Source organism: Stegostoma tigrinum, chromosome 12 (genome assembly GCF_030684315.1).
Source record: "Stegostoma tigrinum isolate sSteTig4 chromosome 12, sSteTig4.hap1, whole genome shotgun sequence".
Lineage (NCBI taxonomy): Eukaryota > Metazoa > Chordata > Chondrichthyes > Orectolobiformes > Stegostomatidae > Stegostoma > Stegostoma tigrinum.
The window spans coordinates 9567998-9593838 of record NC_081365.1 but is presented as its reverse complement, the minus strand read 5'-3'; the positions used below and the strand labels follow the sequence as shown (position 1 = coordinate 9593838).

General features: G+C 40.2%; 1 protein-coding gene across 3 annotated transcripts in view; it reads left to right on the top strand.

Moving 5' to 3' along the window:
* LOC125457009 (neural cell adhesion molecule 2-like) overlaps positions 1–25609 on the top strand; it is a 1449549-nt gene extending 1423940 nt beyond the window's left edge. For all 3 annotated transcript variants that reach the window (XM_048540683.2, XM_059650141.1, XM_048540685.2), the window contains 2 exons: positions 8367–8483; positions 13129–25609. In XM_048540683.2, coding sequence (XP_048396640.2) covers positions 8367–8483; positions 13129–13240 — 229 coding nt within the window. In that variant the 3' untranslated portion in view covers positions 13241–25609. The remainder of the gene's footprint in view (positions 1–8366; positions 8484–13128) is intronic.
* The last annotated feature ends 232 nt before the right edge of the window (positions 25610–25841 follow it).

Here is a 25841-nt window from a genome sequence, read left to right as displayed (position 1 = left end):
ACTGAACTAGGATTTTCAAAACCCTTTGTGTTTCAGGTTTCCAAAGCCTTTCCAAACTTAGAAAATAGCCTATGTTTTTTTTCCTTCCAAATTCCACAAACTCACAATTTCCCACATTGTATTCCATCTGACACTTATTTGCCATTCTCCTTGCCTGCTCAAGTCCTTCTGCAGCATCCCAATTTCTTCAACATTACCTGTCCCTCCTTCTATCTAAGATGCAAAGAGCGATTGTCCCCACTACAGTTTGTGATGATGATACAATTCTTTGGGTTTCTGACAAGGGAACTTCATAATTTCCTGATAGGACAATTCCAACCATTGTAACAACAGTGACAAATTACACTTTTACACCCCCTGAACATCTTAAAATAATCCAAGAAGCTCCTCAAGGCATACAAAGTAATACGTGACACTGACCATGCTAAGGCACACGAGGTACATTTAAAAAGTGGCACAACAGTGGGCTTTTTTTGCCCTGGATGGTGTAAAACATCCCGAGTGTTGTTGGAGTTGCACCCATCCAAGCAAATGGGGAGTATTCCATCAAACTTCTGCCTTGTGCCTTGTGGATAGTGGATTCTGGGGAGTCAAGAGGTGAGTTACTCACTGCAGGATTCCTAGCTCCTGATTAGTTCTTCAGCCATAAAATTCATATTCTGGTCCTGGGAAACCCCGAGGATGTTGACATGGGGAATTCAGTGACTGTATTCCATTGAAGTCAAGGAGATGATTTGATTCTCTCTTGCTGGAGAGGGTAAATGCCTGACACTTGTGTAGTGCAAATCTTACTTGCCCACCTAATAGAAGTAGCTTTAGTTTTGTTATATGTAGCAATTGGCTATTTCATTTTCTGAGAATAGTATGAACAACTGTGCAATAATTGATGACCATCCCCAATTCTGACCTTATGATGGAGAGAAGGTTATTGATGAAGTAGCCCTATGATCCTACCCCAAAGAACTCCTGCAGACTTGTCCAGGAGCTGAATTTGAATTATTGTCACATATACTCAATGAGCGCCATGAAGAGTTTATACATTGTCACTTACAACACTACTTAGGTACAAAGGTACCTTGGTATAGGTTCCTTAGTTACAAGATCTTGTCCAGCATTGCTGAAATAGAAGTTCAGAACCACAGTCTTCAATCCCAGACCACACTGGCACCAAGCTTCCAGCCCTCACTGAGGCCTGGCTCCAGACCGTACCAGGCTCCACCTTGAGGATCATGAGGCTGGAAGATTGTTTCATACTGCCATGTTGGGCTGAGGGCACTGCCCTGGGAGGCCACTACAATGATAGGGAGGCCACTATGCCAGGCAGGTCAGCCCCCCAAGCCAGGCAGGAAGCCATTACGGCACTGAGATGACTGACCTCCAATGACCACAACCATCTTCCTATGTGCCAGGTATGATTCCAACCACCAAAGATGCTTCCCCTGATTCAGATTCATTTTAATGTTATAGGGCTTTATGTTGTCACACTTGGCCAAATGCTGTCTTGACGTTATGGGAGACATTCTCATCTCACCTTTGGAATTCAGTTCTTTTGTTAACATTTGGAACAAATATCTATTGTAGAATGAAATAGATATTGAATCTATTAAAGGGTAGGCTGGATTTTTGCTGCAGAGGGTAAAAGAGTTGCCCGGATTTGGTGATATATACAGTTTATGAAAAGATAGTTTTGATGGAATGAAAAACTTTCTCTGTTCCACTTTTATGTAGCTGGAGGGTTCGAAATAATAGACAGAAATATTTGTTTTGTTAGTTAAAGCTCTCTATCGCTGTAATGCACCAACTTTTTAAAGTCCCTATTTCCCTGAAACTGTGACCTGTTGTGCATCTTCTGTTTTTTTTTGCCTCAGCACCATTGACCTTACCTTCAGCACTGGAATACCCTCTGCAAACCTTTTTGTCTCTGCATCTCCCTCTACCCCCTTCAGATGCGGCTGAAGATCTACTCTTTAATCAGATGTTTGATCATTTAGCCTCACATCTGTTTCTTCGGCCATGTGTTGATTCTGGATTGATTGCACTGCAGTAGTATGCCTGGGGATGTATTAGTCTGTTCAAGGTGCTGTATAACTGTCACTGAAATGGTTGTCTGTGTGAAATAACAAAGACCGAGTAGAGTGTCAAGGTAGGTTCTAGCTGGTAATTCCTGCACACATAGATTTAAATGCCATGCCAGAAAACTGACACATAGATCATTTCACTGTGCTAATTTGCTCACTGACCTTTGTTTATGATCAGACACCTGCATTTCGAGTCAACTTGAGGGCTAACAGTTTGTTTTTCGAGATTGCTTCAAAAGTCAGAGAATCTCTAAGAAGAGGGAATCCCAACTGGCTGCATGGTACATCAACATCAATTATCCAGGATCCCTCTTTCTGGGCAGCAGCAAGATATCCATTTACAGAGGGCAAATACTACTAAACGCTGAGGATCCTGGACTCTGCGGCTCTAATGCATAAAGGGAGGTGGTGGCACAAATTCAATCTCATGCATCTCCTAATGGAACTCTTTGATAGTAGATTTGAGAGAAAAATTCAGCGTTGCTATACCTTACTATTCCAATGAAGAAAGCAGTGACAAAATGGTACTGTCACTAGACCAGAAAACCAGAGGCTGAGACAAATGTTCTAGGACATATTTTCAAAGGGAAGCCAATTTAAACTGAATCATACTAGAATTGAAAGCTACTCAGAGATAGCAAGAACAGCAGATGCTGGAGTCTGAGATAACACAGTATGGAGCTGGAGAAGCACAGCAGGCCAGGCAGCATCAGGGGAGCAGGAAACTTGCCATTTCTGAAGAAGAGTCCCAACGCAAAACATCAACTTTCCTGCTCCTCTGATGCTGCCTGCCCTACTATGCTTCTCTAGCTCCATACTGTGTTATATCTAGAATTGAATGATAGTATCAGTTATGGTTTTATGAAACCATCATTGATTATGATTAAATTCCATCCTGTTCACTCAGGCCCTGCCACCGTTGCCTAGTCTGGACTACATGAGACTCAAGACACAGCAATGTAGTTGAATCATAGCTGTCCTCTGAAACAGAGTGACAAGATACTCATTATAAACACAATTGGTGATGGGCACCAAATATTGGCCTTTACAGCACAGTCTACATCCCATAAATGAATATATTTAAAAATCTAACATTTATGGAGTGTGCCACCTCAACCTGAACAGTGGAAGGGTGAAGATTTCAGGAAAGTGTGGAAGCTATTCAAACACGCATTGGCAAAAAGATGAGGCTATACTAACTGGGCAAAAGGATAAAGTGTGGGAGCAGACTTGTCTGGAATTAAATATTGATATGCACTGATCTAACTGACTGGTCTGATTCAATGCTGTAAAATCAATGTAATACATAATGAACCCAAAGGATCAAAACCTCAAGTATTGAATTAAAAATGTGCAAAAGTGCATTACTGCATTTGATGAGGCAATCATGAAAATGCATGTTTGAGCCTGAATTTGCTTTGTCTCCTGTAACCAACCTAACCCCAAGTCCGTAATTAACCTAGTGAGTCAGGCTCACAGTGTTACAGATAGAGGATTTGCTCTCCTGTTGGCAGATCCACTGGAATATGGCACCAGCCAGAACCTGAGCCTCAACTCTGTGCTGATGCTTAGCTAACCTTCCATCTGCTGCTTACTATCCAGAGGCAAACAGTTGGCCATGAGCATCTCGCCTAGATTCTGCATGCTCTGTTGAGGTTAGTACATAACTGAGCAAGATCATAACGAGTGAGGGAAGTTACATTAACAATTTGATTGGCAGCTGAACAGTTAGAATTGGATGGTTTATTGAATGAGCCACATATTCTTCAACTCTGAGACTGAAATCCAACCCAGACTTGTGGGATGATACATTTTTGTTTTTTTAACTGGCTGTTATCTCAGAAGGAGAGTACAGGATGTCTCATAAGCCTTGTCCCTTTACACAAAATTATGTGAAACTGACTCGTTACTTCAATAACAGTATTCCATTGTAAGTTCAAGCTCGTGTTAGGCTGGAGTATCATGATATATCTAGTTACTTGACAAAAGCCTTCTTTAGCAAAATTAAGAGAGCACAGTGCAAGAAGAACCAAAATGTACAATTGTTACAAGAATCATCATTGTAAGTTTGTAGATCATGTAGATTCAATATCCTTTTGAGTTTTCCTGTGATGAGTTAACTGCGAATAACCAACATATATGATATGCCAGTGTTTGTCAGGGTAACTAGTGAAGAAACTCACAAGATGTGCTGCTTAGTAAAGTGCTCAATTACGTTTTGAATGGCTGGCTTTAAGATTGCAATATACAAAATTGCAGGAATATATCACACATAGAAATGAACTAAAAATAAGTGGGAGATTTGTTAGTGGAACATTACCAAGACCACTCAGAGATGGTCCATACAAAAACAGTAATGAGAAGCTAATTTTGGCATGCTAACATGGACAATAGTATTGAAGCATTATTGAAAAGTTGTGAAGTATGATCTAGAATTTAGAAAGTCAAGGAGTACTCTAATCAATGCCTTCAAGATATTAACAGGAAAAAAACAGGGTAGATGAAGATAAACTATTTCCATTGTTTGACGGCTATAGAACTAGACGCATGGTCCGAAAATTAGGGCCAGACCGTTCAGGAGAGATGTCAAGAAGCACTTCTGCACACAAGAGGTGATAGAGGTTTGGAGCTCTCTTCCACAAATGGCAGTTGATTCTAGATCAGTTAGTAATTGTAAATCTGAAGTAGATAATTGTTTTGTTCAACAAAGTTATTCAGGAATAAGGTGAAAGGCAGATTTGTAGGATTAGGCCATAAAATAAGGCATTTGATAAGGTTCCCCATGGTAGGCTCATTCAGAAGGTCAGGAGGAATGGGATACAGGGGAACTTAGCTGCCTGGATACAGAATTGGCCAACAGAAGACAGCGAGTGTAGTAGAAGGAAAATATTCTGCCCGGAAGTCAGTGGTGAGTGGGGTTCCACAGGGCTCTGTCCTTGGGGCTCTACTGTTTGTAATTTTTATTAATGACTTGGATGAGGGGATTGAAGGATGGGTCAGCAAGTCTGCAGACGACACAAAGGTCGGAGGTGTCATTGACAGTATAGAGGGCTGTTGTAGGCTGCAGCGGGACATTGACAGGATGCAGAGATGGGCTGAGAGGTGGCAGATGGAGTTCAACCTGGATAAATGCGAGGTGATGCATTTTGGAAGGTCGAATTTGAAAGCTGAGTACAGGATTAAGGATAAGATTCTTGGCAGTGTGGAGGAACAGAGGGATCTTGGTGTGCAGATACATAGATCCCTGAAAATGGCCACCCAAGTGGACAGGGTTGTTAAGAAAGCATATGGTGTTTTGGCTTTCATTAACAGGGGGATTGAGTTTAAGAGTCGTGAGATCTTGTTGCAGCTCTATAAAACTTTGGTTAGACCGCACTTGGAATACTGCGTCCAGTTCTGGTCGCCCTATTATAGGAAAGATGTGGATGCTTTGGAGAGGGTTCAGAGGAGGTTTACCAGGATGCTGCCTGGACTGGAGGGCTTATCTTATGAAGAGAGGTTGACTGAGCTCGGTCTCTTTTCATTGGAGAAAAGGAGGAGGAGAGGGGACCTCATTGAGGTATACAAGATAATGAGAGGCATAGATAGAGTTGATAGCCAGAGACTATTTCCCAGGGCAGAAATGGCTAGCACGAGGGGTCATAGTTTTAAGCTGGTTGGAGGAAAGTATAGAGGGGATGTCAGAAGCGGGTTCTTTACACAGAGAGTTGTGAGACCATGGAATGCGTTGCCAGCAGCAGTTGTGGAAGCAAGGTCATTGGAGTCATTTAAGAGACTGCTGGTCATGCATATGGTCACAGAAATTTGAGGGTGCAATCATGAGGATCAATGGTCGGCACAACATTGTGGGCTGAAGGGCCTGTTCTGTGCTGTACTGTTCTATGTTCTATGTTCTAAAATCACCATGATCTTAATTAATGGTTGAAGATGCTAGAGACGATGGATGGCCTACTCCAGTTCTTAAATTTCTCCAAGTGATGCAAAGAGGTGCCACTTCTTCCGTGGTCAAACACAAAAACTGTATGATTTCAGATCACAGACCACAGTTTACACCAAAAGCGTTTGAACTATTTCTGAGCAAGGAAGAGACAGACACACATTATCCAAACTAAATAGTACTGTAGAAGGAAATATACAGCTTGTAAAGAGGTTTTTACAGAAGTGCTTTTTCGATGATAAGCTCAGCAACAAGTTTCATGCTTCTATTCATCACAACTAGAGAACATTGGGTTGTCTTACTGAAAAAACCCACAGTTTGTAATAATTGTCACCCTATGAGAGAATGTTCAAAAATATTCGTAAAACAGGGATTAGTTTGTTAAAATCTAATGTCGATGTCAAAGGAAGAGAAAAACAAGGCAAAGTAGGGACAATTATAATACACCGGACATGAAACTTCGAGAGTTCATAAAGAAGTTAATAACTGGATATGTGTGATTGAAGTTATGTAAAGAATCAAGCTGAATAACTTGTAATAATTGTTGAGAGACTCTGTCAATGTCATACACATTGATCAAACAATGAAATATTGCAAAGAAAGACATTGAAAAATCTCTTTCAGTTTCAATTTCATTTACAATCCTCCAAGTGAAACTCAGAAAGAAACTGAAAGTTTGCCAATATTACAACATCCCACAGCGCGACACAGTGCATCTGAGTTTTTGACTAAGACAAATGAATCAATGTCACAGTTCCATTCATTAAATTGAGCAGGCAGCCAAAGTCAAAATCCAGATGTGACATATTTACACAAGTTGAAAGAACAGAGATGAAAGGATAAACTCAGACAGACAGAATAACAAACCAGGTAAGTCAAATGAAATAAGGGTAAAATAATATATCAAAATTACCTCTGAAATTAGCAGTCAATTATGTTTTGATTGTGATAACGGTGAGTAAATAAGCAATCCAACCTATTAAATTTTCTGGTTTTGTTGCTTCAGTCTCATTGCACTCTGGAATGTTATGTACTTTACAATGTTTTTGTTAGAGGGGGAGGGAGTGTAATATATGGTGGTATCTGTGTATTCAGTGATACTGCCATCTCTGTTGTGATAAGTAAGTAAAGCTAATCAAATAATGACTGCCTGCAGGCATATACAGGCAAGTTTAATTGGGAATGATATAAATCTCATCAAATGCACCTTGTTATGACTGTTGGTGTAATTTCTATAAAGATGATGATGCCTCGTAACCTTGTTGTATGTTATACCTCCTTACGAGGTATAACATACAACAAGAATCATGTGGCTGCTGTAAACAGCCTTCTGAATGTTAAACAGAAGTCTCATTGTTGTGGAGAAGAGAATGATAGCTACTTTTAATCGAACCAGGTTTCACCTGTCTTGGAATCACTTTGTTGTATTATTTGGTGTTTAAAATGGGAACAGGCACCATTTGTCTCAATTTGGTGGGTCTAAGTTCCACGTAAGCAAAGTTAAATAAGACGAGTAAATATGCTCACAAAAAAGAACAAAAATCATAAACATTGGCAATACAGTCAACAAAGCTCTCAGAGACTCCACTTCTTCACAACAAAGTTCTCCAAGGTACTCTGATTGTCACTTGTAACCTGAGTCTTTGACATTTGAGGAATACAAATATCCTGAATTTGTCGTCTGTTATACTTGTTAAACGTGCACTGCCTACATGAAAGAAAAGTATTTGGAAAAGCTTTCTTCCTTGCACAGAATTATATGGAGTGGAGAGCACCAAAATAAGAAATTCAGACAAATGATTTATTCCAGTATTTATGCTACTCACCAACACCATACTGTCCCTCCTTATTAAACCCTATGACCATATCTTTCCGCTTCTTCCTTGCATTTACCTACCTCCTTCTAATGTTCATCTACACTATTTACCCAATCTACTCATGTAATAATAGCTTTCCTAACACTCCCATTCTCTGAATAAAGAGGTTTCTCCTGAATTCTTTCTTGGATTTATAAATGGCCAGCTTATACTAATGGCTCCTTCAGTCTCCACTACTACTATAAACATCACCTCTATATCTACCTGACCAATTCATTACAAAATCTTAGATTTCCAAGAGATCACACTTCAGTTGCTTTACAATTAGAAAAGATCCCCGATCTTTTCAATCTTTAATATTAAGTACTGATGCATCATCATCTTTATAGAAATTACACCAACAGTCATAACAAGGTGCATTTGATGAGATTTATATCATTCCCAATTGAAATATTGAAATAATAGTTTCTTTGCAAAAAAGATGCCACTCCTTTAGGGTCAGACACCGGCTAATCATAACTTTGCTTTTTTTAGGAAGGATGGTTCGAAAGAGCCCATAGTGGAGATGAGGACAGAAGATGAACCGATCACAAACCATGATGGGAGCTCAGCGAATGAACCAAATGAAACAACACCACTAACAGAGCCTGAGTAAGAGCTTCTTCCTTCCATTGGTTCTGGATGGGGAGCAGCATAAGAATATAAGATGGTACAACATTTCATAATCAATACAGAGGACAGTGATAGTCTAACACTGGACAATGATGAACCAATATTGTAAAAATAGACATTAATTGTTTGACACAATACTGCTTGAAATTTGGTGCTTTGATGGACACCCCAAACATATTGTCATTGGGAAATGCATGACCTGACACACAATGATATGGGGCATTGATAATAAACACATTGTAGCCTTGGCCCAAAATGCAATGATATGGGCAATTGATGACCTGACACAATGATTTTGTGCATAAGTGATCATCATGTTTTGATTTTGGAGATTAGTTATTCAACACACAGTGATATTAACCATCGATACCTCTGAGGTACAGTTGTACTGTGCACTGGCAGTCAGACACATAATAGGGCAATGTCTAGGATTCATCTGCAAGAGCCTTGACAATAGGTGAACCTATTCTGTTCTGCAATGGAGCAGATTCTTACCACTTTCTCATAGGCTGGTTGGGATCCTGAGAAGGATTATCCTTCCTGGAGGCTTTCACTTCCCTTCTGGTGTTTGAGAAATTCTCAATGACCATTGCTGTCTAATCGTCTCTCCTTCAGTCTGGTTAAATTAATATAAGCTGGGCAAATTCCTGAACTTCTGCCTAACTAATGATTTGCCCATAAAAAGCATGCATTTCAATCTTGATATGTTTTAATTCGAAAATTTGGAGGCAAATTTACAACAAAATAATTTCTCCCTCATAGACTTTAGGGCTAAGGGAGGAAGTGGTGTAAATTACCAATAAAATATTCAGAATAGGAATTTGGAAAACCTCTGTGCAGATTTAACTCCTTTCTCCTTGCTGAATGTGTGTAGAAGACTGGCTGCCAATGTTTGCCATCTGTCTTGAGTCTGACTGGCTCCAATAAGTAGAGAAAAGTGGCCAAAATATAAAATAATTATAAGGATTGGTGTGACCGTGTGAAATGGCAAGCCTGGGACAACTGCCAACATCTGGTTCTTGAAAATTACATTCCAAATACATCTGTTTGCTTCCTGTTTGCTGCTCCCACTGACAGTCACCTGCCATAAATGTGGGCTGTGGATAACAAACATCACATTACTGGTTATTCAGATTCCTTCCCTCTGAGCAAGGTTGCCAACTGAAGGTCAATTTACCAAATGCTGGGGCAATTTGTGTCATGTTAATTGGATTGGAAGGTAGAAGCAAGGCAGGAAATCAAATGTTAGCACCAGGCTTCGATGCATCCCGAAGAACTTCAGTCAATGACTTGCTTTTGAATCACAGCCACTGCTGGCAAGTGGAGATGCAGCTAGTGATGTTCCTTTCACTATCCTGTTCTGTTTCACATGTATTGGGGTTTCCTGATGACAATGGAGTAAGGTCATTTCCACATTGGTGGACTTTGTGGATGAAATCTCAGAAGTGATTGAGATTGACAGGAATAGGCAACAATATGGTAAAATTCCGAGCTTCATCTCTGATATCCTCGACAGAATATGTGCCAGTAAGAAATAGGGATAAGGCCTTGGGCGACTATTGGCAAGTCAGGTTCTCTTGTATGAGCTGCCAGGACTGGTGTCTCAACAATTAACCAATGCTACAACTTCCACCTCTATTCAGCAGGTAGAGGTACCAGGCATGGTACCCAAGTTCAATAAAGCAGGAATTGTTGGAGAAGCTCAGCAGCCCTGGAAGCACTTGTGGGGAGGGGAAGTAAGTTAATATTTTACATCGAATAGGACCCTTCCTCAGAACTGAAAGAGGGTGGAATGTTATGTGTTTTATGCTGTTGGTAGAGGCAGGTGAGGATTAAGTACAGCCGTTTCTCAGGATTTCCATAACAAAAGACAAAGATAACAGAGACAAAAGGATGGGTAGAAATGGAAAATGTGTTTAAATAAAGTGCGAAAATGGGTTCACTCTGCTGTCCAATTTACCTGAGCTTTGAAATCCTGGTGGATTCATAAGTTTGATTGGCCTGCACACTGTAATCCAGTTGGTTTTACTATGTTGAAGTGGCATTGTAGATCTCCATGTCCAATCCAATGTCAACATCAAACGCTAATTAAAAAAGAACTTTCATTCATATGCCATCCTTCATATCAGGGCATATCAAAGAGCTTTACAGTCAATGAAGTACTTCTAAAGTGTAGTCCTGATAGTGATATGGAAAACAAGGCAGCCAATTCGTCTGCAGCCAGCTCCCAGAAGCAGCAATATTGTAACAACTGGATAATTTATTTTATAGACCTTTTGGTTCTTTCGCACCCATTTAGGCAAGCAGATAGACCCATCATTCAATAGAAACTTAGAGTTGTAGAGATGTACAGCATGGAAACAGACCCTTTGGTTCAACTCGTCTGTGCAGATCAGAATTCCAAAATTAATCTAATCCCATTTGCCAGTATTTAGCCATATCCCTCTAAACCCTTCCTGTTTTTATATCCATACAGATGTCTTTTAAATGATGGTGTTTCACTTCCACAGCTTCAGAGCCAGAGTCTCCAATATTTACAAAGGGACCAACGATATGCTTGCTAAATTTGCTGATTACACAAAGATAAATAGGAAAGTAAATTGTCAAGAGAACATAAGGAGGTTAAAAATAGGAATAGGTATGTTAGTGGAGTGAGCAAAGATTGAGAAAATGTGGGAAATGTGAAGTTGTCCATTTTGGTGGGAAGATTTGAAAATAAACAAGTTAGCTAAATGATGAGAAATTGCAAAGATTAGTGTCTTATTTTATGATTCTCGAAAAGCTAGTTTGCAGGTTGAGCAAATAATGAGGAAAGCTCATATAATGGTCTGGTTTATTATGAGGAGAATTATAAGAATAGTATGCTTCATTTTACAGGGCACAGTATCTGGATTATCATGCAGAGTACTGGTCATTTTATTCAAGGAAGGATAGAAATGAGTTGGAGACAGTTAAGAAAAGATTTACCAGACAAATACCTGGAATAGCAGGGATAACAAGGCATAGAGCTGGATGAACACAGTAGGCCAAGCAGCATCTTAGGAGCACAAAAGCTGACGTTCGGGCCGAGACCCTTCATCAGAAAAGGTTTTTCTGATGAAGGGTCGAGGCTCGAAACGTCAGCCTTTGTGCTCCTAAGATGCTGCTTGGCTTGCTGTGTTCATCCAGCTCCACACTTTGTTATCTTGGATTCTCCAGCACCTGAAGCTCTTATAGGGGGACAAATTGTTGAGGCTAGGCTTGTATGGACTGGAATTTAGAAGAGTAGGAGGCAAATTGATTGAAATATATAAGATCCTAAACAGTCTTGAAGGTGGATGTGAAAGAAAATGTTTCCTCTTCCCAAAGATTTTAGGCACAAAGTGGAGGTGCTGGTGTTGGACTGGGGTGGACAAGGTTAGAAATCACACAACACCAGGATACAGTTCAACAGGTTTATTTGAAAGCACAAGCTTTCAGACCCTCACTCCTTCTTCAGGTATTAGTGAGCTAGATTCTAGAACTAGGCACCAATGCTTCAAAATAATGGGTCAAATGTCTAAGGCAGAGAGGAGGAGAAGAATTTTCTTTCTCACAGATAGCTCTTGAGTACATTTAAGCCAGTGGTAGATTAGTGATAAGCAAGGAGATGAAAGATTATGCTCAATAGGCCTGTGAGTAGGATACAGCTCATCTTTCTAGACTAGGAAAACTGCCTTTTACCTTCCTACCATTGTAGGGCAGAGAATGGAGGGATGCTTGAATAAGAGGGACATTTCTGATTAAGATCGAAGTTGGAAAACTTGCTCACTTCATGTCCGTTGATCAATGGCCATTTAAAGTGTCATCCCATCTCTTATAATCGCCGTGAGGAGAGACCATGTGGAACAATTTTGTCAGGAAGCTAGGGTTCCACTGACAGCCACCTTTCAGTCCTTTCCCAAGGCCGATCGCTACCTCCCCCAATCCAGACCCCTCACCAGCAATCTCCTTTCTACAGTCCCACCCAAATCTGAGGTGCCTTCTCAAGGGATTCATAATGGTCATGATGGAGCTAACCATACAAAATGTAGCCTGTATTTAGCCAGCATGTGCAGGGAGCTCGACTCGAGTGAGGGAGATGTCATAATTCAGCTTCCTCAGTTGAGTCAGGAGCTTTGGCAATAGGCTTCCCAGTACCAAGGAAGGACTCAGTTCTCTTGGCATTCCAGGAGATTTATTGAGGGGGTGCTAACAGTTTTGGTGGTGGACATTTCCCCTTCCCCACACATCACCCTCATTCCAATTGGCCGTTTTTTAAAAACAAAGCAGTGACGATATGGAATGTAACTCTTTGCTATTAAGTATTTTGGGCGCAAGAGGCGTGACTTGAATGTAAAACCAAAAGAACTGCGGATGCTGTAAATCAGGAACAAAAACAAAGTTGCTGGAAAAGCTCAGCAGGTCTGGCAGCATCTGTGAAGGAGAAAACAGAGTTAACATTTCGGGTCTGGTGACCTTTCCTCACAACAATGACTTGAATGTAAGTTTCTTACCTCAGGAAGCATGAACTGTTCAACACGAAAGATTAATGGCTCCATAAAATTTCACCTGTAATGTGATCATTTAGAATAATTCTCCTCACAATTTCTTCAATTGTTTGCAGAAAGCTACCATTAAAGGAAGGCAATGCAAAGGAAGTGTTGAGTCCAGAAAAAATTGAGGAGGCAGTGCCCAATGATGTCATCCAACCGAAAGAAGACAGCAGCAAGGCATAATGGGAAGAACTTTGTCAAAGAGATGTCCTAACTACAGATACCCTTGCAACCAATATTTGTAGGGACGAGAAATACATATTTGTGAGGCTGAGGCATTAGAATGGCTTTGGAAGCTTTCATAAGTTGCATTATCAGTAATACAAGAAATCGAAATTTGTCCTCGTTTTTCTGGAAGGATTTTTGAAAAAACAATTTATGTCTTTTTTTTTCCCTTTTGCCGTTCAGAAAATGAAAAAAAAGTGTAACATGTAAATGATATTGTGAAGTAAAAGTTAGGAACAATCTTTATATTGCTCTCTCTCTCTATACATATTATATTATATATACAGCAGAAAAAGAAACATTCAAGCTGTTGTTTCCCAGTTGGTGTATCATGAAGTTTTATCTGTTCTAGAGAATGCAACTTTGTCCCTTGTGCAACTCTTTCTGTTTTCAGTGGACTGCAATGAAGAGGAAAAGGGAAATGACTGTCGATAAATTGTAGGTTTTAAGCAATTTGAGATGGATAGTGCCAGGAACATTTGTTTAGAACTTAAACATCTTTATTTGCTCCTTGGCTTTTTTATTCCCCCTGAAATTAATTCCCATGACCAATCTCCACAAAGTTCTGAGATAGTTAATGGAGCTAATATATTTCTGTTTGAGCATCTTCCCTTTTGGTGTAAGAATGCCACTGTGGTAATAACACGCTTTAATACCCGTGCTCATGCAAATCAAAGTGAACATTTGGTTCCCATGTGTTAAGTGAAGCTTCTATTACTACATATTGAAAAAAATCTGAGATGCTTTTTGCTCATAGCCCAAGCTAAGGACTTGCACAGAGAATGTTATTGTCTTAACCAAAATAGGGTATGATTGAGACTGAAAGCACAGTTGCTGCTCTAACTTGTTTGGTGTCTCCCATGTTTCAGACTGTCAATACTTTTAGCAAGTGTCCATGTCTTACAATTCCTGGCTGCCAACAAGCACGATTGACCAAGCTTTCTGCACTAGAACTCAAATTCTTCAGAAGACAGAGTCAAGGCGAATAGACTTTCCTAAGAATGATGGAGTTTTCCGTCCACTTCTCTAGTTAATGACAGTTCATCATTCTAGGTGATCATGACACAGGGTAAAGCACTATCCGCTGATAAAAATGGCAGGGGACAAGCAAATAAATTTCTAATTTCAGAGGTGAGGTTAACTTCATGCTAAGATTCCTGTTGACTTTTCTTTCTGACAGGAGGGAGTTTTTTTTTAAAAGATAATGTGGAGATTTGCATCTAAAAGGTGTTGATTTTAAGTGTAGGAAAGGAGTGGCTATGGTGTTCAGCTGCGGAAGCTACATATAGTTTCATTGAATGGAGTTCCACTGTTTAAGGCACTTGACCACAAGCCTAGTATGTCTATCTAGCCTTCACATTATTGGTTCCCTCACTGACTTATCCTGATATTTTTAGTTTTGTCCTGGGGCAATTCCTTCAGGACTGGTCAATGAATCAAAACTTACAGCACAGAAGATAACTATTTGGCCCATTTGAAAAGCACGAGAAAGCACTGAGAAAGCAATATCCAGTTCCCTACCTTGCTTTCCTACTAACCCTCTCACCTGCCCTATTCCACAACTCTGTGAGAAAGGATTAGTCTTTACTATCTTTGTCAACCTCACTTGCTTAAAGATCCTCTTTCCAATGTGAAGGGCTTGGAAACTTTAAGTCAGAATTTAGTCGCTGTGATTATTACTGAAAACAAATGGTTGGAGGCTGCTGTCGTGGGTGGATGGAGCAAAAAGGTTCCTGGGAGAATGAGAAGGTTGTGTTGACTCACTTGAATGGTACCACAGGTAGTGGCTTTCAGTAGGTTGGTTTAGTACAGCGTATTTTCCTGCGTTAAGAAGCAGTCATTACATCCTAATGCTTCTCTTATGGTCTCTGCACAAGATGGTTGCTCATAGCCAGACTTATCTCCATTAAAACTTAAAGAGTCCCATACTGTCAAATCATGCTTCCGCATTATGTATGGGTTTGTCTTTTAGTCAGACTAAATTCACTTTTTAACTGTTTCAGCCATTCTCTTTGACAGTTCTTCTTGTCAAAGTCTGGTGAACTAGAGAGCTATTCACACCTCAAGGGAAACTATTGTCCAGGAGTTTCTATTCACCATTTGATGTGTTCATTCAATTTAAGAATGCCTCTTGTGAGTTCTTCTTGACATAATTAGTCTGGCCTTAATACCAGTCAAATCCACAAGAGTAGTTGTGTGATTTTTAGGAGCCATTTTGTAAGATTCTTTGCGACCTATTTTCCTATTTTAAAGACAAATTAACTTTCTTCACAGAATATACGATATTGGAGCTGCATATTCATGCCAATTTTGACACGCAAAGGGTGATGGAGTTTAAAACTTTCTTCTGCAAGTGGCATGTGATGCTGGGTGGGCTGTTAATTTTACATCTGAATGTGGTAGATGTTTGTCTAATAAACAGACATATTAATTAGTCTTGGTAACAGTAGCCATGAAACTGCCACTGATTGTTCTAAACATGCATTTGGTTCACAGGTGTCCTTTAGGGAAGGAAACCTTTGCCCGCTTGCCTTGCCTGATCTGTATGTGACTCCGGATCCACATGATACAGTTGACTCTTAATTGCTGGCAAGGGTAATTGGGGATGGGCTACACATAGCTAATAACCATCGACGGCCAAATAAAGTTATGATATGTAGTAATGATACGACCACATAATGGCGATGCTACTTAATTAATAATCTTGATGGATTAACTCATGATCCAGAGACAATTCCTTATTTTAACATCAGTTCATCAATTCAAGCAAGCACAGAAAAGTAACATCTGTAATGGTTATCAGAAATGACTGGATTGTTGTAAAAAAAATCCATCTAGCTCACTAATGACAAGGTTGAACACAGTAAATAGGGTGAAGCCATTTCTGATTGTAAAAGAAACAAGAACAAGAGGGGAAAGATTTAAAGCGATGTGCAAACAAATCGAGGATGACATGAGAAAAGTCTTTTTTTCACTCAGTGAGTGGTTAGGGTATGAAATGCACTGACTGGAAATGTTCAGGAGCCAGGTTCAATTGAGGGCATTAGATGTGTTTATTTTTGGACAGTTCTTGTCTACAGGGATAGGGGCAAAAGGCAGGAGATTGGCATTAGGTAATGGAACCAGTACAGTTCTAGGTGCCACATTACCAAAAGGATGTGGATGCTTTGGAAAGGGTGCAGAGGTGGTTCACCAGGATGTTGCCTGGTATGGAGGGCGCTAGCTATGAAGAGCAGTTGAGTAGATTAGGATTATTTTCATTAGAAAGACGGAAATTGAGGGGGGACCTGATTGAGGTCTATAAAATCATAAGGAGTACAAACAAAGTGGATAGCAAGAAGCTTTTTCCCAGAGTCGGGGGCTCAATTACTAGAGGTCATGAGTTCAAAGTGAGATGAGGAATGTTTATGGGAGATATGTGTGGAAAGTTCTTTACGCAGAGGGTGGTGGGTGCCTGGAACACGTTGCCAGCGGAGGTGGTAGACGCAGACACGATAGTGTCTTTTAAGATGTATCTGGACAGGTACATGGATGGACAGGGAGCAAAGGGATACAGACCCTTAGAAAATACATGATGGGCTTAGACAGAGGATCTCGATCAGTGCAGGCTTGGAGGGCCGAAAGACCTGTTCCTGTGATGTAATTTTCTTTGTTCTTTGTATGACGGGCTGAATGGTCTCCTTCTGCTCCATAATAATTCTGTGATACACAGGAAAGTCCCATTTTCACATCCTGCATCATGCTAACAAATCTGCTCTCAATCATTGAAGCAGGTTAGAAATGTGCCCTCCACGCTCTGGAGGAATGCGTGGGCTATGGTTGGGAATAGCTGAGTCTGGGATCATGCTTTATACAGTGATTTCAGACTTAGTTTTGGTGGCCCTTGGCCAAAGCTCAGCAATGTTGTCCTGAATGGCCAACATAGACAAACTCATGTTGACACAGTGTAGAATTATTCTTTTATTATTCCACTTGGGTATGTGCGTGTCACGAGGAAGGCCATAGCAAAGTGTCCAGAGGTGTTTAAGAGACAATCACATTGCTATGACTCTGGACTCTAAGAAAGATAAGGCCTGGTAAATATGGCTAATTTGCCCTCCGACAGGGCATGAGAGAACCAGGTGAGTCTTTTGCAACAATCAACATAGTCAACACTAGGGCTAGATTTTCCTTATCCCAGATTTCTATTGAATTATAAATTTTGCCATCAGCCGCAGTGGTCTTGAACCCTGAATATAATCTGGATTATTAGTCTGCAGACAATACCACTGTGTCAGAATAAGCAGAATTACTGTGAATGTGGCATATCGCAGAGAGTTATTAGTATCTGTGGAAGAAAATCAAGTCTTTCAGGAGAGGAATTAAGAGGATATGAAAGTGAATGTGAGTCTGACACAGTTCTTCATAGTAAAGGTACTGTGAATTTCTCCTCATCTCAGTTGTAAGTGTCCCTTATTCTGAGACTGTGATCTATAGATTTAAACTCTCCCATCAGGAGAGATATCACAACAGCATGCATCATTGTACATCTTTCTCTGATTTCACCACCTCCTCCTTTAAACACCGAGCGTACCTATTATCTCTTCATGGGGCAGTCTTCTCACTTCGGGAACAAGTCTGAATTGAAAATTTGCTGTACTCCCTCAAAGTAAGGAGACCAAAACTGGGCACAGAAATGGCTTCACCAAGCAAATATAGTTGGACTTGCTTTGTCTTGTATGCCAATCCCTTTTGTAATAAGGGTCAACATCCCTGACTTTCGTAATTTCTTGTTGTATTGCATGTTAACTTTTTGTGACTCGTACAAGTGTACCCGCATTTATTGAGATACATTGCATTGCATCCACTTTATAAGGCATTGATGTGGAATGTTATTTGTCAATTCTCAAAAACTGATCCTTATGGTGACCCACTAATTACAACCAAAAAAAAATTTTTTATTCTGAAATGGAGGAGGAGAAGGAGATTCTGAAATATCTTGGAATCCCCGTCCCCTCCCCCATTTCTGAAGAACAGTCCAGACCTGAAATGGCAGCCTTCCTGCTCCTCTGATGCTGCTTGGCCTGCTGTGTTCATCCAGCTCTATGCCTTGTTATCTCAGATTCTCCAGCATCTGCAGTTCCTACTATCTGTTATTTTTATTCTGATCCTTGTCCATTAACTAATTCTTAATCCATGATAATATGTTGTCCCAAACCCATGAGCTCTCATTTTGTATAATTGTTCCTTCAGTGATACCTTAGGGAGAGGCAATAGCCTCTTGGTATTGTCACTGAACTGTTAGTCCAGAGACACAAATAACATTCCAGGGACCTGGGTTCAAATCATGCTGCGGCAGATGGCAGAATTTGACTTCAATAAAATACCTGGAATTAAGAATCTGATGATGACCATGAATCCATTGTCAAGGAAAAACCCATCTTGTTCACACATGTCCTTTAGGGAAGGAAGCTACCATCCTTACTTGGTCTGGCCTACATGTGACTCCAGACCCACAGCAATGTGGTTGACTCTAAACTGCCCTCTGAGCAATTAGGGATGGACAATCAATACTGTCTAGCCAGCAACGCCCTCATCCCATGAATGAATAAAGGTAAGAAAAATCTTACAAGGTAAAAATCTAAATAGGTCACATTTTCTGGTCCTCCCTTATCTATCTGGCTGGTTGCAACCTCATGAAATGCTTAACAGGCTTGTCAACATGATTAGTATTTTCATAAAGCCATGTTGACTCTGACTAATGTTGTGATTTCCCCATTGACCCTACATCACTTTCCGAATAATAAATTCCAGCATTGCATTTCCAGCATGTCAGGCTCACTGGTTTATTATTCATTGTCTTCTCTCTCCTTTTTCTCAACAACAAGATTACATACAGTACCTTACATTCTGAAGATTGTTCCACACTCCAGGAAATTCTGGAAGCTTAAAACCACCATACTTATTATTGTTATAGTTACTTCTTTTAAAACCTAGATGACAGACCATCGTGTCCAGAGGATTTGATGATTGTTTAGTTTTGGTAACGGTCTCCTCATGTTCCTGTACTGCAATGTCCCTTGTTCTTTCCCAGGTCTTGAATGCATTTCCTAAGAAAATAACACCATAATATATAGGGGCAGAATTAGGCCATTCAGCCTATCAAGACTGCTATACCTATCAATCATGTCTGAAACATTCTCAATCCTAGTCTCCTGCCTTCTCCCTGTAATGCTTGATCTCCTTACTGATCAATAATCTATTTCTATCTATGGTTATAAGTATATATTTTTAGCTCTGGAATAAAAAAAACTTTTTTTTGTTAAACACTTTTGGTATGAACTGTGTTAAATAACTCATTCAAATGAAGTATAATTTAAAACCTCTAGATATTGCAAAGTTATATTCTAATTCTTGATTATAACACAACCCTCTGAACAATTTCTACTCAGAAAGTTGAACCTCAGCAGGCAAGCAGTTAGAAATTGTGTTAACCTGTATCTTTTTTTAGATCCAAGATTCTCCTCAATTCAATTTGTACTTTTCGGGTTTCAGCTGCAAGGGAAGCTGATAAGTCTGATTCAGAGAGTTAAAAAGTCACCTGTGGTTTCTCATCCACACATTACCAAAGAATTTCTGTAAACTGAACCCATGTGGGTAGCAGGATGAAGAATAGCTCAACTAAACCCTTAAGTCAGTCAAGGCTTGCATGCGTGAGTAGCTACTTCGGCTTTCATTACCCTGGATCCTGAATCACTGGCCATGTTGGAAACAGTCTTTTTCCCCATTTTAACTGGCACTCAATATCACTTGGTGCAACTGCATAACAAGATCTGTTATAATAGTTGGAACCTTCCCCCAGTACCAATAAACAAAGTACACATTAATGAGAAGACACAACAGTACATTTTTACCAACTGTGAGAAATATTGTGTATCACAACAGGATCAGCAATATACCCCTGGAGCTTTTATTCCTCTGTAAATTATTTCTGAATGTTTGATGCCCTGTTAGCATTATCTGATTTCTGAATGTTTGGTGCCCTGTTAGCATAGTCTGATTTGGTATCAGCAGATAAGAATTACTTTGGTGCATTTTATTCCCAAGTTTCCTGGAGGAAATCTCATTTGGGAAATCTAAAAATCTCCCCTCAGATGTCCAACACCATTTTGCATGCTATTTGCTTGTTTTACTGAGAAGAACATGACAATAGCAAATCGCCTAATGCTAAGTACATAGACAATTCTAATTCTATTCCCTACCACTCAGGCTTTCATCTCTTCTGCACAAAATGTGCACGAGCTCCAGTTAATATTCCTTGACCTTGTCATTTAGCTGATGTTGGGGTATTGTATGTAGGTATACATGTAGGAAAACGTACACAGAAAAGTTGTATGGTGCTCCCATGTGTTTTAACCCAAAACTCACTTTGGGAAGAATATACACAGAAGCCTACATTCATATGGTGGGGTGAAGGAGTGTTGGTCTGATTAGGCTGTATCAATGTACTCAATCATGTTTAATTCTACTCTTCAATTAGGGCTTTTGCCACACTTTTAACTTGTACCCTTATTGCCATTATTTTCAAACCCCTCTTTTCCACACCCTGACCCCTCTCTCCCTTGGTTCTTTTTTAAATATTCTGTTTTACTTTAATTCCCACTCCTGTGATCTTGGGGGCATTTTTCCAATGGAATTAATGACTGTCTTTGAATCAGCTCTCCAACCTCTGAATTTGGTTAATATTGAACCTTCTTGATGTGTGAATAATGGGGAAAGGGGAATCACGTAGGATGTGGATGACACAGTGGCTCAGTGGTCAGCACTGCTGTCTCACAGTATTGGGGACCCAGGTTCAATTCTAGCCTTGGGTGAGTGCCTGTGTGGAGTTTGCATGTTTATCCTCCCCATCTTTGTGCTCTGGCTCCCGCAGTCCTAGGATGTACAGGTTAGATGGATTGGCCATGCTAAATTGTTTGTCATTTCCAGGGATGTGTAGGCTAGGTGAGTTAGTCAAGGTAAATCTGGGTGGGATGCTCTGCACATAGCTGGTGCAGGCTCAGTGGGCTGAAGGGCCCCTTTCTGTGCAGTTGGGAATCAACAAATTTTCTTTTGGCAATGCTTTTTAGTCCATGCTCACCACTCTCATGACGCATCCAAATTTCCCCTGATTTATGCCACAATGTTTGCCTCAGGGCTCTGTCCCAATGAGGAAGGTTGTGGAATACATGCATCTCAAAATATCAACCCCAGCAATGCATCAGCTAGAGTGCTGCTGTTTGCAAATATGAGCTGTGCCATCTGCTAGTTTCTTGTCAACTGCCTCATCAATTTACAGGATCCAAGTTCACACCTACACGGTGACTTATCATCACTGCTCCATCTGTTCTGAACATGAGTAATAAACACAAGGCAAAATTCAGATGGTTAACCCTTTGAGAGGAAAATGTCGAGCCAGAAAAATCACCCTAAATGTGCTCTCATCCATCCCAAACATGGAACAGCATTTTCGATTTTTCTTAGAATGAGAGCATCACTATTATGACGTACATTTATCACCCATTTCTATTTGCCCTAAAACTGATCAGCTTGTAGGCTATTCCAGAGAGCAGTTCAGAGCCATTATTGCCAGCATAGAGTCACATATGGGCCACACCAGGTTAATATTGGCAGATTTCATTTCTAAAAGGACACTTTGTGAACCAGGTGGAGGTTTTGTTAGATAGTTCTTGTAGTTTCTGCTACACAAAATTCCCCATAAACCGCAATACATTCATAATCAGATAGTTTCTTTTGTTGGTATTTATTGAAACATAGAAGAACTCTTAAACTAATCTTTAAAGAAGGCCTGTGGGATCATTTACATCCTTTGGAGGGGCTGAATTTAATGTCTCATGTGAAAGACAGCACCTCAGCCAAAATAGCTCTCTCTCAACAGGGACACAGCAATGCAGTTCAATGACAATTGACGTTGCAAGTTCCCATTCTGGAATCTACCATGTTTTTCCCTCTACCTCCTCTTTTAATTGGGGTGGGCGGTTGGGCATGCTGGGCGTGAGGTTGGCTTTATCCACTCAAACATACCATGACTGATGGAGTAAGAGACAGAGGACTCCTCGTTCAGGAGTTTTCAGTGTCCCATTATTGGATTGAAGCATCCATTCAACCTTGTAGGAAATGAGTATCGACACTTTATGTGGGGCCTCAGGTCCAGGGGAACAGTTCAAACACTACCATTTAATCTCTCAACACTCCTCCAAGTCCCTCAGCTCGCACACAACAGATATAGCTAGAAAATAAGAGCTACTTGTTTGTTTCCATGGATACTCAATCTGTTTTCTGGCCCATCTTGAGGCTTGGTATCTTGAAACCATGGGCTGAGCCCATTGATGTATAAGATGACATTGGTGCATTCTCCCCTTTATCTCACTCAACATTAGCTTTGGCGAGCATAGCCCTGTCACAATGACCTGATGAGATCTTTGACAAAACAGCCAAAACAATGATGAGGAGACTATTACTGCTACAGAGGAACAAGTCATTATGATCTGAAGTGCACAGCCTGAAAGTGTTGGCAGCAGATTCACGCACAATTTTAAAATTAAAAATAAGGAAATTGGATAAATGCTTGCAGGGGGAAAAACTTGTAAGGAGCAGAGGAGTGGGAGAGAGTTTATTTTCCATAAAAGCCAGAATTGGCTGTCTAAGTGAATAGAGCTCCTGTTCTGCTGTAGAAATCCACGTTCCTATGATGTGCAGGCCCCCAGCCAATTTGCCCGACTGCATTTTTCTCCTTTCCACGTACAATGTTGACTTGAAAGATTTGAAGCTGTCTACTTGGGATGGGCGCTAGGTTGAAATGGCACATGTTGATGGCATTTGGGGGAAGGAGGGGGAAGTGGTGGGGAAGAAAACACATGTACCTTCTGCCCAGCACCGTATTCAAGGAACAGTCTCAGTGAAATGCTTGATATGTATCTCATTCTTGCTCTGCAAAAAGAAACATTTTATTTTCTCACAGTTGCTTTATCCACCATTTTAATTGCTGGCTCAATTGCTTCTGGCAGCCATTTTGTGAGAAGCTTGTAATCATTCTTCAAAGGCCTTTATGTCAGGCCCCATTTGTGTACATGTGGTCAGGTAATGATAAACATCCTCAACTATGATATTAAACTTATTAATATTTTGTTTCTTTTGAACTTGTGTTTTATTTCCTAAATTGTTTGATTTTTAAGTCTTACTGTAAAAAACTGTAAAAATAACAAGTCTGTTATAAAGATGTAAAGCTTCACGATTTTATCTTGTAACTGTATTCTCCTGTATTATTTGTTGTTTATTGCTTTATGGGTTGGCTGAAAGCTTTTGGATGGTTTTAATCAGGAACGATCTTCAAAGCGGGGATTCTCCAGGAACCTCATCAATGCAATTATTCCTTTCACAACGTTGCATGTTGAAAATCTGATTGAAAGAGTTACAGATATAAAAAATAACAAGCTTTAGTAAATTGTGTCTATGGCTCTGAGTCATCATCCAAAAGGATCACTTAATACCACCAAAAACTGGCATTCAACATGGCAATCTCATCACTATATGTACGACACACCACTCTCAGTGAGCTGGCATCTCTATCTCTTTGCATTAAGAGGTCTTCAGTTATAACATTGTTTATTCAGTTCATTCACCACTTTAATTCAAGGCTTTTTTCCTTCTCCTCACTGTTGAATAAGGCTGAGGCAAAAAACAGTACAAGGGCCTATTCTCAGGCAAACTCTTCCAAATTCATTGACAATGGATCAGAAGATCCTATTTGACCATCACACATTCCTAGATTGCTTTAAGAGAAGTAATTTTCAGGGAGGAATCAATGGAAGGTAGGCGGTGCTAATGCTTTTCATATTCATGTATAGGATGTAGAGTGGGTAGGTCAGCATTTATTGTACAACCCTTATTGCCCTGGAAGTGGTGGTGAAGAACCACCTTCTTGAATTATTTGGGTTACTGATATTACTGTCACTGATAGAGATCCAGGATTTTCACCCAGCAACAACAAAGGAATGGTGGTGTCGTTCCAAGTCAGGATGGTATTTGATATGGATTGGAAGCTGCAGGTAATAGTGTTCCCATATATTTGCTGCTCTTGCAAGGTGATCAAGGATGTGGGTTTGAAGGAATAACTCTTTCTAAGAGCTCGTAGAGATATGATAGATTAAACAGCCTCTTTCCGTGAATCTCTGTACTGACTTAGATCCCTATCCTGATACATATCAACACCATTCAGAATCTAGGAATGTATGAGACTGGACAATGTCCTTTGTACCTATCAGATATTCTCAAAAGTGACAGATTTTTATCACTTCAAACCTTGAACACCCCTTTTCACTTTAACTGTGCCTTTCTCTTTTCTGTTGTTGTGGCAGTATCATTCTTAATGTGCAGTACGTGAACTGAGCCTGGGCAGTTTTAAGGGACAATTGGAACTTGTTAGACCAAAGGTACATGAGAATATTGATGGGGAGGTGATGGCCTAGTAATGGCATTATTACTGGATTGTTAAGAGATCCAGAAAATGTTCTGCGGACTCAGGTTCAAATCCTGCCATGGCAGATGGTGAAATTGGAGTTCAATAAATATCTGTAATTAAGAGTCTAATGATGATGATGAATCAATTGCCCATTATCAGGGAAAACTCATAAGGTTCACAAATGTCTTTTACCTAGACTGGCCTGTAAGTGAATCCAGACCCACAACAATGTGTGTGACTTTGAACTGCCCTCTGGTTAATAAGGGATGGGCAATAAATGCTGCCCTAGCCAGCAATGCCCTCATCCCATGAATGAATAAAGGATCTCCCTCACAGTGAGTGCAGAAAGGAAAGTGTGGATAGTGCAAAACTGCCAATGAGCTGCCGCAAACATGATTGCAGGAATGGCCTTGTTCTCTGCTGAAAGGGAGTAGGAAGTTAGTGGGTAGTGAAAGCAAAGATGGTGCTATGATCTGTAGCTCACTCACTCACATCTGTAGATGACTCAGGAATGTCATTTTCAATTAAAAGGTGACATGCCTCTTTGACCATTCTGCCACATTGGATGCCACATTAAAACAGCAGTGATTGGTCCGATTGGAACATATGAAAGGAATAGCTTCACTGGTGTGGATCAAGACAACCCCAAAGGGGAATGACTACATTAGAAAAAGAATAGTATCAGTGTTGTGGTTAATTTCTCCTGTAAGAATTTTCCATCTTTTGTATCTCTACAAAACACAATTTTTAGCCTTCAGTTGTTTTGTGTTTGGTTTGAGTATGCCTTGTTTGAAAATTCGGAATAAACCCAGTATGCAAATCTCTTACATACCAGCATTATTATATCTTTTCCCCCCTTGGCTTTGCGGAGAGAGCTTCCACATTACAACAGGTGAACTAAATTTATGAAAATATGTGTGCACTGCTCTGGCAATCATTCAAAAGACATTTATATCATGTTTATTTTGTTGGATTTTATTTCCAACTATGTTTGTACTCAAAGATGCTGTTGTACCTGTATCAAAGGAACTTGTGACTAGTTGGTGTACAGGCTGCAGA